This window comes from Tamandua tetradactyla, chromosome 26 (assembly GCF_023851605.1).
Source record: "Tamandua tetradactyla isolate mTamTet1 chromosome 26, mTamTet1.pri, whole genome shotgun sequence".
Taxonomy (NCBI): domain Eukaryota; kingdom Metazoa; phylum Chordata; class Mammalia; order Pilosa; family Myrmecophagidae; genus Tamandua; species Tamandua tetradactyla.
This window is the reverse complement of record NC_135352.1, coordinates 25949444-25964132: the sequence shown is the minus strand read 5'-3', so window position 1 is coordinate 25964132 and position 14689 is coordinate 25949444. Positions and strand designations below refer to the sequence as shown.

General features: G+C 38.6%; 1 protein-coding gene across 6 annotated transcripts in view; it reads right to left on the bottom strand.

Annotated features, from left to right (window-relative positions):
• Positions 1-14689, bottom strand: part of FAT1 (FAT atypical cadherin 1) — a 137894-nt gene that overhangs the window by 28534 nt on the left and 94671 nt on the right. For all 6 annotated transcript variants that reach the window (XM_077144554.1, XM_077144560.1, XM_077144559.1 and 3 more), the window contains exons 8-11: positions 12607-12882; positions 12268-12478; positions 2721-6788; positions 1977-2173 (exon numbers count right to left, since the gene is read on the bottom strand). In XM_077144554.1, the coding sequence (XP_077000669.1) occupies positions 1977-2173; positions 2721-6788; positions 12268-12478; positions 12607-12882 (4752 nt within the window). The remainder of the gene's footprint in view (positions 1-1976; positions 2174-2720; positions 6789-12267; positions 12479-12606; positions 12883-14689) is intronic.

Sequence of the window (14689 nt, the reverse complement as noted above, 5' to 3'; positions counted from 1 at the left end):
TAAGAGAAATAGATAAGGCACTGTTGAGTTTTTTTTCCTAATTAAGCTAAATCATAGGAAAGCAGCTTTTTACAACACATGAAACAGAGTATTTTGAAATATCAGTGAGCTAAAATGATCTAATGCTCTAATTTTATTATTCTCAAAAATGGCACGGGATGGCATCCAAACAACATGAAATACTAGAAAAATAAAACAATAACAAAACATCTACTTTGTTCCATAAGGTCAATTTGTTTTGTTTTACCAAAGAACTGTCACTGAGAGGTAGAAACTTGAATTTGGATGCACTCTTCATCCCTCAGAAGTTCTACTCCCCTCTTGACTGAATTTTAATTGTCAATGAGCAGCTCCCTGAGGACAGTTGTTACTTTTCCAGGCTACGAAGACATCCTACCCCAATCTGCAGCCTTCTTCCATTCCTAAAGCTCTCTCTGAAATTCACTTACTCCTCTACCTAACTTCCCTTCACCTATCATATTCTTTTCCCTTCCTTTCTCTCTCACTTTTCTTTACTAGCCAAATCCATATGTTCAATACGATGCCTTAATCTGCAAACAAGCATCCATCTACATTATGAGACTGCCATCTCCAACTCAGTCACAGAATCTACTGTTTTTTGACATCCCAACCATCTCTTTATTTCCATCACCCCTCTGTGTGCTAGCCTCACTCCTGTCAACTTTCTCTTCTTTCGACCACAATGGCACTTGCGCTGGTCTAAGCTACACTCTTCCTTTCATCTTTCTCCTCCTACTCCCTGTGCAAATACATGCCTTCTTTTTTTTTTTCCTTTTTATTATTCTCTCAAATGAACTCAATTATTGGTTATCCACAGAAACTGCCAAATTGATGTACCATTCCCAGACATCCATCCTCATCTCTAAATGTCCAAACAAATTGGAAATGGAACTCAACATGCATCCTCTAAAACCAAATCTTGCTCCAGGTTCATTTCTTGTCACTGCCTTAGTCATTTTTTTTTTTCACTCAGTGGGAAATCCTGAAGGCAAACTTGAGTCACATTCTTGCCATGCTGCCACATTCAGGCAGTGACCAGATGCTCACAGCTTTTCCTATGTATTACGTTTTGTCCTTCTCATTTCTTTGGTCACCTAGGCCTACACTGTTATTCCCCTGCTTTCATATCTAACACAACAGACACAGTACTACCAAACTCACCACCCTTATGCAATGCTTAGTTCACATCATCTCCCTCTTTCAAATATAAAAAGATTTAAAAAGCCCTGACTTTTCTCTAGGGATATGGTCCAAAATTGCCTGGAATGACCTTCAAAACACAACAGCGTAGTTCACTAATTCTTTTTTTTCAAATTTCTTTCCCATCACTCATAACACAAATTCTGTACTTCTGACAAACTAAACTACTTTCTATTTCTCAAACACAAGTACTCTCCCCCCTCAAACCCCAATGCCTGTCCATTTCTAGTCATGATTAGCTACCCCCCCTTCCCACTGGCCGAGGCCAAGCTCTGTTTCATATCAGCTCAATTCCATTGCCCTCCCTGCGTAACCTGGATTGGAACAACTCTTCCTTGGTGTATATTTCCTTCTCATTAAATGGTGAGCGCCACAGACACAGGAGCCACATCTATACCTTCTTAGTTTCTCTAGAAGAACAAGTGCCTAAAACATGGTCAAAGCAAAACCAGTTCTCTATAGTGAAGTGCTGATTAGGTATCTCCCCAAAACAACCTCATTTCCAAATGAATGGAATCTCTTCATGAAAAGTTTAGAGCATTTCACCAGTTAGACTCATCTGCAATCCCATCTATAATTCACAGGGTTTTTTAGGACAAGATTTTGGAATTATGTAGAACTTCCAGAATGGTTCTGAAACATTTAATACAAAACACATTTGAATCTCACCAAAGCACCGTGTGCTAGTTCTACCGAAAGGCTTAAGAAAGAAACATGAATTCACGACATATAAACTTAAGAAAAGAGGAGCCTACCTTTTCACAAACTGGACTGTTGTCATTTGCATCAAGAACTTTCACTTCAACTATTGCTTTAGATGAAAAGGTCCCATCAGTTGCCGTGATGGTGAGGAGATAGTTGTCCCTTTGCTCCCTATCCAGAGGCTTCTTCACATAGACTTTCCATTCATTCTGTATATTTTCAATACCAAACTGTCCCAGAGGATCCCCTCCTATCAATCAATGAAAAAAACATAAAAATATATTGAAGTAAGGAGAGAAATGAGTAACAAAAGAAAGCTGTACCAAATATATATAATGCTTTGGGGTTTAAAAGAATTAAAGATCTTAAAAAAAATAATAATTACAACTGAATTTTAAATATATCAGCTCTATTTACAAAAAAAAAAAAAAAAAGCATTCAAGATGCTGCCACTGAGTCACCATCACACCACCCAAGGTGCATTTTTAAACACAACTAAAATATGAAATTACCAAACATAATTTAACATGCCACAAATTAGTTTTTTCTTTTTAATATGTTATATACTAACTATAAAATTCAGTAAAATGTGAGTCATAAAAATCAGAGTCAAATGAAACAATGGGTAGGTCTGCTTGAGCCAAGACCCTGAACATCTCAACAGATGCTATCTCTATTTTAGAAATAGCAACTGAACTATCCCTTTAATTCCTGACTTCTCCAAAAGACATTCTTCAGAATTTATATTCCTAATACACCTTAATTTTAAATTAAACAATTTGGTTGGCATTTTTTACCTGTTATGTAGTATGTAACTTGTCTGTTAATCTCTTCTGAATCAGCATCCGTGGTACTTAAGATAGCAATGACACCACCTGGTAAGTCATCTTCACTCACAGTCCCTTTATAGATCTCAGCAGTGAATCGTGGTGGACTGTCATTGACATCGGTGACAGTAACATCCACGAGGGCTGTGGAGGACAGCTGAACCTTTTCTCCATGATCTGAGGCCACCACTCTAATCTGGTAATGGTCTCTCTCTTCATGATCGAGTTCCTTCAGGGTTGTAATCCAGCCTGTTTCCATGTTGATGGCAAAAGCCTCGAGGACTTCCACACTTTGTGACTGATCTAGACTATACATGACTTGGCCATTGGTTCCGGAGTCTAGGTCAGATGCCCTGATCTGGATGACTTTACTTCCTCCTGGCAGGTTTTCAACAATAAACGCCTCATATGGATTAGACTCCAAGACAGGACTGTTATCATTTGCATCTTTCACTTGTATACTAACATCTACAGAAGCCACCACCTCAAGGTCATTATGAGTGCAGCGTGCAAGTATGGAAAACTGGTACCACTTTGTAGTCTCATGGTCGAGGCTCTTCTCCAGTTTGAGTCTCCCACTCTGTTTGTCAATCACAAAGAATTCATCCCTATTACTTTCAGGAGTATTCCCTTTGACGAGGCTGTAAAGAACAGTCTCACTGTGTTCTGCTCGGATGACATCTATTTCTGTTCCAATAGGTATGCCTTCTGAAACTGAATAGGTATAAAATGGTTCTGAGAATTTGGGAAGCTGTGTTTCTGGAGGAAGTATTTTAACATAGACAGGAACAACAGATTCTTTTGGTGGTGACCCGTGGTCCACTGCTCTAACAAAGAAAGTGATGAGCTCATTTTCTAAGCCAATTAAGCTTTCCTTGGTAGTAATAATGCCAGACAGTCTGTTTATTTCCAAATTTTCCTTAACACTTTCCGAATCTGCTTCAATGGCATAGGAGACATCGGCATTGGACCCCTCATCGGCATCACTTGCAAGAACCTTAACGACGGATGTCCCTTTGGGAGCATTGGAGCCGATGTTCACTTCATACTTGGTTGCTCGAAATTGTGGGGCGTTATCATTGTCATCTGTAAGGATGACATTAACCGTGCAGAAAGCAACTTTTCCTCCTGCATCCTTAGCCATTAAACGCACTGGGATTACTTTCTCTGCTGGGGTTTCTCGATCAAGTTTTTCCAAAGTAAATACTTGTCCTCGCTCATTTGTGTAAAATCTGTCTTTGGCAAAGTCATTTACAATCTGGTAAGTAATCTGACCGTAAATACCTGAATCCCCATCGGTTGCTTTAACCTCTGTCACCAGGGTGTGTAACGGAGCATTTTCAGCTAGCTCCACTTCATACTCACTCTGAAGAAAAACAGGACTGTGCAAATTGCCCCCAATTACAGTTACCTGAACCTGAGCTGCACTTCTAAAGACTCCATCAGAAGCAGAAACGTTAAGCCTGTAAAACGGCTTCAAGGTGTGCCGCCGCAGTTTTGAGAGCGTGATAATTCCTGTCTTACTGTCGATGACAAAATTCTTATGGTCGCTGCCAGCCAGAATGGAATATTCCAATTTGTCCATGTCTGAACTGTCTGCATCATAGGCTTTCACGCAGGTCACGAAATGCCCATGAGCAGCATGCTCGCTAATTCTGGCTTCATAAATCTGCTGGTCAAACAGTGGCGGGTTGTCGTTGAGGTCAGTGACATGCACCGTCACAATCACATCACTGCTCAGTGGGGGCATGCCACCATCGACCGCCCTTATAAAAATCTGGTGCTGCTGGAACTGTTCATAATCCAGAGTCCTGACTAGTGAAATGAGACCAGTGCTGCTATCGATGTGAAAATGATCATGACTCTTGCTGCGATTCCCAAACATGTGGTAGGAAATGCCCCTATTTGGTTCTGAATCAGAATCTGTGGCCCTAACTTGAACAACAGATGTTCCAATGACAGCCGCCTCGGACAGGGTTGAAACATAAGACTGCTGCACAAACACAGGAGGGTTATCATTGATGTCTTCTACTATTATATCAACAAATACTTCGGCATGAGCACCAGTCAAGGAGTCTGTTGCTTTTATGCTCAGTTTATATGCAGGGTGGGACTCAAAGTCCAGAGGAGCTATGACATTTATAACCCCAGTATTGAAGTTAATAGTAAACTGGCTGAAAGGATCTCCATCTGTGATGCTATAGAACACTTTCAATCCTTCTGGACTGCTGGCTTGTACATGGACAACGGGACTATGCATCTGGATATTCTCAGGAATCTCTGCACTGTAGAAAGGTTTTTCAAACACAGGCATGGCCTTATTCATAACAGTGATTGGAACTATAACCTCCGCTGAAAAAGCTGGGTTTCCTCCATCTTTTGCAACCACAGTGACAAGATATTCTTTATTTAAGGTGTCAGGTTCAAATTGCTTTTTCAGTGAAATTTCCCCAGCAGATCCAATTTGAAAGTGTTCATGATGTTCCTTGAGATAGTAATGCACTTGCCCGTTTCTGCCACTATCTCTGTCTATAGCAGTTACATAGCGAATAACATGTCCCACTTCAGTATCCACTTTAACGACAGCATAGTAAGGAAGGTTGACAAACACTGGTGCATTATCATTTTGGTCTTCCACGATGACCTTTACAACCACGTGGGCAACTGCCGAAGGCTTATGTTCTTCTGTCACTTCAACCACCACATCAAATACCTCTCGCTGTTCACGATCAAAGGGTATGCCAGTGGTTGAAAGAACTCCTGAAGTGCGGCTTATTTTAAACCTGTGATCGGGGTTGAGGATCTGATAAAACAGAGGCTCGTTGATCGGATTTCCAATTGCAGTAATGACAGCTAAAGTTTTGATTTCTGTGGAATTCTCTTTCACTACTGCAGAGTAAAAGTCTTGGGTAAACTTTAGCTGACTTTCTCTGCTTTCTTTCACATTAATTTTCACAGAGGCAAAGCTTGTAAATCTCCCATCAGAAGCCCTTACGGTTAGCTCATAGCGGCTTCTTAACTGAGTTGTATTTTGTACAGTTATTGTACCAGTCTTAGAGTCCATCAAAAATTTCTCCCCGATATTGCCTTCGGTGATAGAGTACATTAACTGTGAAAATGCACTTGAATCAGCATCTGTAGCATTTACTGTGATGACTTTTACTCCTTTGTATGTTGGCAATAAAAGAGATGCTTCATATACTGATTTCGAAAATACAGGAGGGCAATCATTAATGTCAATTACATGTATGGTCACATTAGCTGCATATTCAGCAAACAAACGTGGTATTCCCATGTCATGTACTTGTACAGTAAAGTGAAAAATACTTTGTTCTTCATAATCCAAACTTAGCACTGTATGAATAGCACCAGTGCTAGAATCAATTGCAAAATATTTGTGTACAGAAGGCTCAACAATGTGATAAACGAGCAAAGCATTTGATTCTTTGTCAGCATCGGTTGCTCGAATCACTAACGGGGCATTCCTGTCTGTTAGGACCACACTGTTAACTGAAGCTGATTCACTAATGAGTCCTGTATATTCTGCCTGCATAAAAATTGGCATATTGTCATTTTCATCTTGCAGATGCACTATAACAGTTGTATTTGTGGACAAGCCAGCCATGTTGGTTCCTTGTATTATCAACGTATAAATGGGCAAAATTTCAAAATCCAGGCATTTCTGAGCAATGATGCTTCCGGAATGTGGATTAATATCAAAAGCATCATCTATATTTCCATCTTTTATTTCATATACCACTGATGATTGACTATGGGCTATGACCATTCCAACAAAACTCCCAATTCTGATAGCTTCACTAATTTCAAAAGAGTATTCTTTCAGTGTAAACTTAGGAGAGGCATTGTCAGCAATTGTGACCAAGATGTGCACAGAAGTTATTTCACTCATTGGTGGATTGCCTTTATCTGTAGCTTTTACCATTAAATCATATTCCACTTGGTTGCTTCGATCTAATTCTTTAGCAGTTTTTATATAGCCCAAGATGGGCTCAATTGTGAAAGAATTTCCAATATTTCCTAGGAGGAAAAAAAAAGGATACATGTTAGAGAAAGATACAAAAGGCCAAAGAAGCAGTATTGGAGAAACAGAAACAAATAAGGATATCAAAAATTGCCTTTAAAAGTATGTTCTGAAATTACACAAACTCAGAGGATATTAACGTTTGAATGAAAACTTGAATTTGTTTCATTTTTATCCACTACCATAAGGTATACTTTTCAGAGTTTTTTCCATAAATTAAGAAAAACAAGAAACAAAAGAAATACCACTCTGTGTCTAAAATAAAGACTCTCTCTCCATGGGATGGACTGGAAATGTGTTGCTTCCAGCACATGGTTGTCCATCCACAAAGCTGCTGACTTCATTTATTTTCTAAGAGTGCATCAAAAGTCTTCTGGAATATATTTATATTTTAAGCACTTAACACTTGCAAATTAGCAAGATTCTTACTCATTAGGAAAGGGAAGACTTTACTTCACTAAGAGAATTTACACCAAGCTTCAAGAGAACTGTCCCTTATTTTAAGTATTAAGAGAGCTGATGAATATATTTATGCAACCCATCCTACTCTGTAAACTCTGAAGACTTCAACAATATCTCTCTCAATCTTTTCAGGTCAATTTATTCTTTAGATCAGTGGATTTTGTCCCCCAGGGGACATGTGGCAAAGACATGTTTAGCTTGGGGATGCTACTGGCATCTCGTGAGTGGAGACAAGGGATGCTGATAAACAAGATACTTGTGCACAGGACATACCCTTTACATGGCCCAAAATGTCAACAGCGCTGAACTTGGAACTTTCTGCTCTAAGATAATTTTACCTGCTTTTCTTTGGATCTTTCACACTATATATCTATTCAGTTAAACTATAACCACAAATATTCCATAGCTTTGTACCACTGACTGAAATCTTGAAGAAACCAGCATTTTTCTATAGCTTTTCTGGATAGATAAGACAGTGTGTTAAGGGTCTGATGCAGCAATAAGCCCACTATCCCTTTTCTGGATCATAAACTAGAATCCAGAATCCATTATCTTAGTCACAGAAGTGAATTTATTTTTATCAAATGAACGATTACACTTGCAATACACAAAGTTTGCTTGCTATGTAACTGCCTTTTCAAATTTTCATTTGCCTCTAGATTTCACAGATCAGAATTACTTAGTATAATTTGTAAATCAGGAAATGAACCAGGTACTTCATTCTGCGCATCATTAACCAAGCACTTCTTTCTCCACTTTCTCTACAGTCTACATTTCCTTCTTTTACTACATTTTCCAAACATCTGTGACAATTTTTTTCTCTGGCCAGGCCCAACCTGGTTTTCATTAAGTGTTGCTAGGCTCTGTGTCCAGGCCCAAAGGCAGTGCCTCAGTTTGCAGCAGGGTGAAGGCCCAGCTGTTCTACAGGCTCCAAAACTCTGAGCTGAAATCTGGCCTGAGGACAGATGGGGTCCTGCTGCCTCTGCCAAGCCTCACAGGCACTAACTTCCAGCCTGTCTGCATGTGTGAGAGTCAGGGGTGCCAGGTTTTTTTTCACATGAGGTTTCAGTCATCAGAACTCCAAGGAACATTCTCACCCTATCTGTACATCACTTCCACCTTCCAAAATTGTGATTTTGGACCACTGTCTTCATCTCCACCCCTCTGACTTTCCTGTCTGTGCACATCAAGTAGTTACCTACCATATTGTATGCTCATTCGACTATACACATTTCTTGCTTCCCTGTAAGTGGAATCTTAGTTTGCCAGAAAAATTCTCCATAATCAAGGCCTGAAATGCAGGGATGAATACATTTGATCTGTACTGAAGCAGGCTGGCATGTTAGAACATACTTTCTGCACAATTCATCCCTGCCCTCCAGTCACACTGGCCTTCTCCTTGCTCCTCTATCAGGTTAAGTATTTTCATCTCAGGGCCTTTCTGTTTGGTGATTTCTTTTCTGGAACAGTTTGTCTCCAGCTATTCTCATTGATCATTCATTCATTCATGTTTCACCCAAATGCCCATTGCCTACTGAGAGGTGTTCCTTGACTCCCTATTCCATATGGTTCTTCTGAAATCCTTATACTTTTTGTTTTCTTTACTGCACATATCACAACCTGACAATATATTCTATATTTCTTTTTAATTAGCAATTATTTGTCCTCCCACTAGAATGCAAGCTCCATTTACGCACAGCCTGTTTTGTTTAGTATTCTATCACCTACACCTAGGAAACACTAAGGAAACATTTAATGAATTAAATGGCTTCTATGTATGAGTGTTATTCATGTATGAAAAGACAAAGAGTTAGGAACCAAACAGGGTGATGAGCAGCCTGAAAAAATTAATACATTCATTAAGACACTATATTTATACTTCTATTTTGTTTTCTTTCTGTGTTTTATACTTCTATCACTATCAACAATTGTTTTTTAGATTACTAAAACCCTTCATTTAAAAGCATTTGCAAAAGGAAAGGAGAAGCTAAGCCTACTTACAAGTATGCTTAACAGTCACCTCCAGAGAACCTCTTTTGTTGCTCCTCTCTCTCTAAGCCAACTCTGCAAATAAACTTACTACCCTCCCCACTTTGGGGGATATGACTTCCCAGGATGTAAATCTCCCTGACAACTTGGGACAGGACCCCAAAGTGTGAGCCTGGCCCTGGCCTCATGAGATTGAGAATGACTTATTAACCAAAAGGGGGAAAAGAAATGAAACAAAACGAAGTTTCAGTGGCTGAGAGATTTCAAACAAGTGGAGAGGTCATTCTGGAGATTATTCTTATGCAGTATTTTGATATTCATTTTCAGTTTCTAGTAGATTAGAAAAGCTAGAAGGAAATACCTGAAACTGCTGAACTGTAACCCAGTAGATAGGATTCTTGATAAAGATTGTACACTATATACCTTTTACTGTGTGACCGCGCGATTGTGAAAACCTTGTGACTGACATTCTCTTTATCCAGTGTATAGGCAAATGAGCAATTAAATAAAGACTAACGAGGGCGGCCAATGGTGGCTAAGTAGAGAATTCTTGCCTGCCAGAAACCTGGGTTTGATTCCTGGAGCCTGCCCATGCAAAATAAATAAATACATAAAATAAAAAAATAAATAAAGACTAATTAAATAATGGTTGGGGTTAAGGGGTATGGGACGTTTTGGTATTCTTTTCTATTTTTTTCTTCTATTTTTAGTAATGAAGATGCTCTGAAACTGATTGTAGTGATGAAAACACAACTATGCAACGATGCTGTGAGCCACTGACCGATCATATGCTTTAGATGGAACACTGGTGTGTGAATACTCAACTGTTACTGAAAATTTCCTTTAATTAATTATTTTTTCCCTAAAGATGCTTAATCAGACCAAAACTTGTGCTCACAAATTGCTGCTAATTAAACATGCAGTGTTATGGCCTGAAGTTAAAATCATTCTTTTGAACTTTATTAAATATACTCTGACCATTAAAAGCAGGTGATTATGAATAAACCTTTAAGCAAAAGGGAATGTGACCATTCTGTAGTTTACACTATTCCAACAGATACACAGATGTGCAAAAAAAATTCCACTGCTTTTTAAGGGTAGCAATTTCCTATAAAGAAATTACTTTAGATAATTTTTATACTACTAAACCTATAAAAATATCTTCTTAGGAAGTCCATATTCTATAATAAAACAGGCTCTTAGTATTATCTATTCTTTGAGATGGCGTGTAGCTCCATTCTCAGAATACCGAATCACAAACGCCATCAGCCATTTCAAGCATTTAAAAAATGCACACGCCTTTACTCAGGGACCAGCGATCATATTTTAACCACCCAGTTGATGAAAATTATGTGAAAGCTAAGGGAAAGTTTAACATTTACTCCTACACAAAGCCAGTGAGTTTGTCTATGAGCAAATTATTTTATTGAAATGCTCAGGCATGCACAAATGGAATGCAATGTTTCTCTGAGTGCTAAATTCCCACACCAGTGGAAAAACTTTCATCTTCATTTGAAGCACTGAACACGTTACATTTTAAACCAGTCATCACAGGCAGTATATGAGATCTCATTTATGAGTTATGGATGCAATTTAGTCATTTTCAGGTAACAAATTAAATTACAAATATACTAAGAAAAATAATTTAACCACGTAATGATAATAAGTATTTTTTTTTAAACTTACTAGGATTCTGATTATGTGCTCTATAGTCAATTTACGGCTCTACCAATTCTAATGCTTCAGAAAGACAATTTCCAAATGTAGAGGTATGGACTTGAAAAAATCAGGTTAGGTGATTCATTGTAAAAAAAGGAGAATGAAAGAGTCTATTCTTACACTAATTAAATATCCCTCGTACTAACAGTAGCATTGAGGCAGATGGAAACATGGAAAACTGCCTTCTCAATATTTATTCACTCTCACAACTCTTGGCCTGAGTGGGCAAAGTTCCAAAGCAAGGTGATTTCTGAACACATAAATCATAAGCTCTAAAGCACATCCTAGCTTCAATCAGGGTCAGAATTCTTTTGCAAAAATCACAGTTGTGGATCAATTATAACCTCTATCCATCAAACATAAATATGAATGCTCCAAGCATGGGACTTGATCAATGGACTTTAGCTAGTCTATGGAATGAATGGACGAATGAATGAATGAATGAATGGTAGTATAAAACAGAACAAGAAACAAAAACATTTTGCTTTGCCATGAACGGTTCTTGGTGATCCTTTCTTGTTATCACCAATAAGACAATGGATCTCCTGCCCAGGCCCACAGTTTTTGCTTGTCTCCTCCACCCTTGTTGCGTCCTCCACAACTCTGTGTTGTCAGCAGCACCTCCCACCCCAAGCTGTTTCAAGATTTCTTTTATTCACAGTCCCAACGCTGAGGCCCGGTGCAACAATCCATGTCTTTGAAGGACACTCAATGTTTATAGGAAGATGAAGGTGAAAGGGGTAAAAAAGCTAAATCTGGAAGGGTTACTTCCTTTTGGATGCTTAAAAAAAACTCTGAAATGGGCAGGACACCCTGAGACTATGATCCATGATTCAGCACTCCATGCCAAGGAATTTCCTGTTCTTCCCCGAGGGAAATACCTCTAACAAAAAATAAAAAAATGCTAGATTATGAGGCCAGTGCTTTCCTAAGTGTGTTTCATAGTTAACAGATATTGATGAAAATGATAGTATGGCTAAAATAGTTTGGGAAATACTAAATAGGTTAAATAAAGTTTTCTTTACTGCAAATCTTCCTGGAGTATTAAATTAATATTGTGAGTCCCCAAGAACTTCATCCAAAATTATACAGGACTCACTGTCTTTGTTTTTTAGTGGGTTAAAAACACACAAAAAAATTAAAAGCCCTCTTTCTCCTAAATTATAAAATGGCAACCAGAGATGAATTTAAGCAATTCTGCAATGATATAAATAGAACTCTGTCAACTCCTAGAAAGAATTTTAGAAAAGAAAAAAACACTTTAACAAGTGCAAAGGGAGAACGTATTGGATATTCCAAAAGTACCTGATTCAATCGAGTACACCACTTTGGCATTTTCCCCTTTGTCCTTGTCCAGCGCTGTAACCTGCAACACCACTGAGCCAACAGCCGCCGATTCATAAACTCGCCCTTCGTAGGAGGGACTGGTGAACCACGGGGTATGGTCGTTCGTGTCACTGACGTTAACCACAATCCTTGCAAAGTTGCGCTTTACGGGGACGTCTTGATCCCGTACCTAAAAGAATCAAAAAGTTGTCAATTCTGCTGGCACTACCTTTTAAGTTATTAAAAAAGACCCTCGAAAGCATGGAGCCTTCCAGGAACCACAGAGGGGGAGGGAGAAGACTGAGCAGAAACACGCACCATCACCGTCAGCACGTGCTGGCGAATGCCTTCGTGGTCGAGCATTTCAGAAGTGTAGAGAGACCCGGTTGCGGGATCAAGACGGAACTTTTTGAGACTCAATGGGTCGCTACTACTCTGAAGTGTATAGATTAGTTTGTTTTTCTCATCCTTATCTACCGCGCTGATTTGCAAAATTTCTGTGTCTGGCACTGTATCTTCAGGAATAACAATTTCATATTTTGATGTAGAAAACTGCGGACGATGGTCATTTGTGTCTATTACTTTGATGAATACCTGTAAGGATAAAGTGAATCATATAGTAAGGTTCCAAATTAGGAATGCTTTAAAATTAAAAACAAAAAAATCAGGAAAAAAATCCCAAGTATATTTTGAAATATGGAAATTATTGAGGTAAATGAGAAATAAACATAAAAAAAATCTTCAAAATGTTCTTACCGATGCATTGCTTATCTAAATATGAGTAAGGTAATAAAACCTTTCAAATTCTTGAACCTTACTTTGGATAGAACATATAAAACTTTCACACTTTTTTTAGTTCTAAATTACAGACTTAATATCTCTTAGGCCTCTACAGAAAAGATATTTCTTAGATTATTTATGTAAAGATAACGGAGGACTTACCTGGATTTACAGAAGACTAATTTCCTGTATCATATTTGAATCTGTAACTACCCAGCTTAAAACTGAGCATGCTAATAGATGGTTAAACTATCTAAATTTCTTGGTCTAATCTCTGAGGCACTGGATTCCTGATGATAGCCACATGCCTGCCTTACCAGCTGACAGAGGGGTTCCTGATGCCACCGGCCTTTCTTGAGCCAAGGTATCTTTCTCTGGATGTCTTAGTTTAGACACTTTTATGGCCCTAGAACTGTAAACTTGTAACTTAAATCCACTTTACAGAATCCAACCTATTTCTGGTATATTGCATTCCAGCAGCATTAGCAAACTAAAACAGATAGCTTTAAGGGTAATTTCTAAAAATCAAATCATTACATATTCATTTCCACTATACATTTGAAAGTTATTTTTTTCATATGGAATGGGTGTTGGACAGAGATAGTTTAATCCTCTTTCAAGATCAACTGAAATCACAATTAAGTAGAAACGTCGGAAAGTAAAAACCATCATTTCTATTAAGATAATCCAACTAAAATATAAGCACTGAGCACTTCAATGCTTGCAAAGCCCTTGCGTACATATTCCCAAGGGTTTAAAGTAAGTGTGCCACAGTCCCTGCCCTCTAAAGCTCTATAATGTTTTACACATATGACTGTGAGTGGGGGTGGGTGGGCAAAAACCTGAAGAAGGCAAGCGATGGAACAGAACATCCTATCTTTCAGAGACTGGAGAAGACCTGGAACTAAGGTTTAATATATTCATAGGGCAGAAAGAAGGTAGAATCAATGAGGCAGAAACTTGACTCTCAAGCTGAGGCTGCAGAACTTTATATCCAATGTGCTTTGAACCTCCTAATCAGAGGAAGTTCACCTTTATTCCCTTTTCCTAGTCAGAAAGATCATTCTGATAGCATGCAGTGCAGGATGAATTACAGGGTCAGAGAATGGAGACAGGAAAGTGAATCAAATATTAGGAGGGGGCAAAGAACTTACACCAATGTTGGTGCAGAACAGCTAACCTTTGTGAGTGCTGACAGGGTGACAAGCTCTGAGAATATCCCATGGTTTTCTCACTTAACCCTCATAAGACCCCCATGGGATGATATCCTCAGCCCCATTGTTCAGATGAGAAAACAGAAGCAGAGAGGAGTAAGAGACAGAGCTGAGATTCAAACCAAGTAGCCTTCTTCAGAGTAGGCAATGTTAGTGGCCTTAAGAGAAATTGAAAGAAAACATGAAAGCAAAGCTGTTTCAAAGAAAGAAAAAAAAAAGTTAACTGGATTTGGAAATTATGTGGACATACAAGAAAAATAAAGTAACTCAAATTAATATCTGTCAGCATCTTACTATGCAGGGAAAAAAGCAAAATAGGAAAGCAGGGAGAAGAGCTGTTTCAACAGAACAGGGAGCTAAAATACGCCCTCCCAGATGCCTCCCTCTATTGAGCATGCACAGTGGCT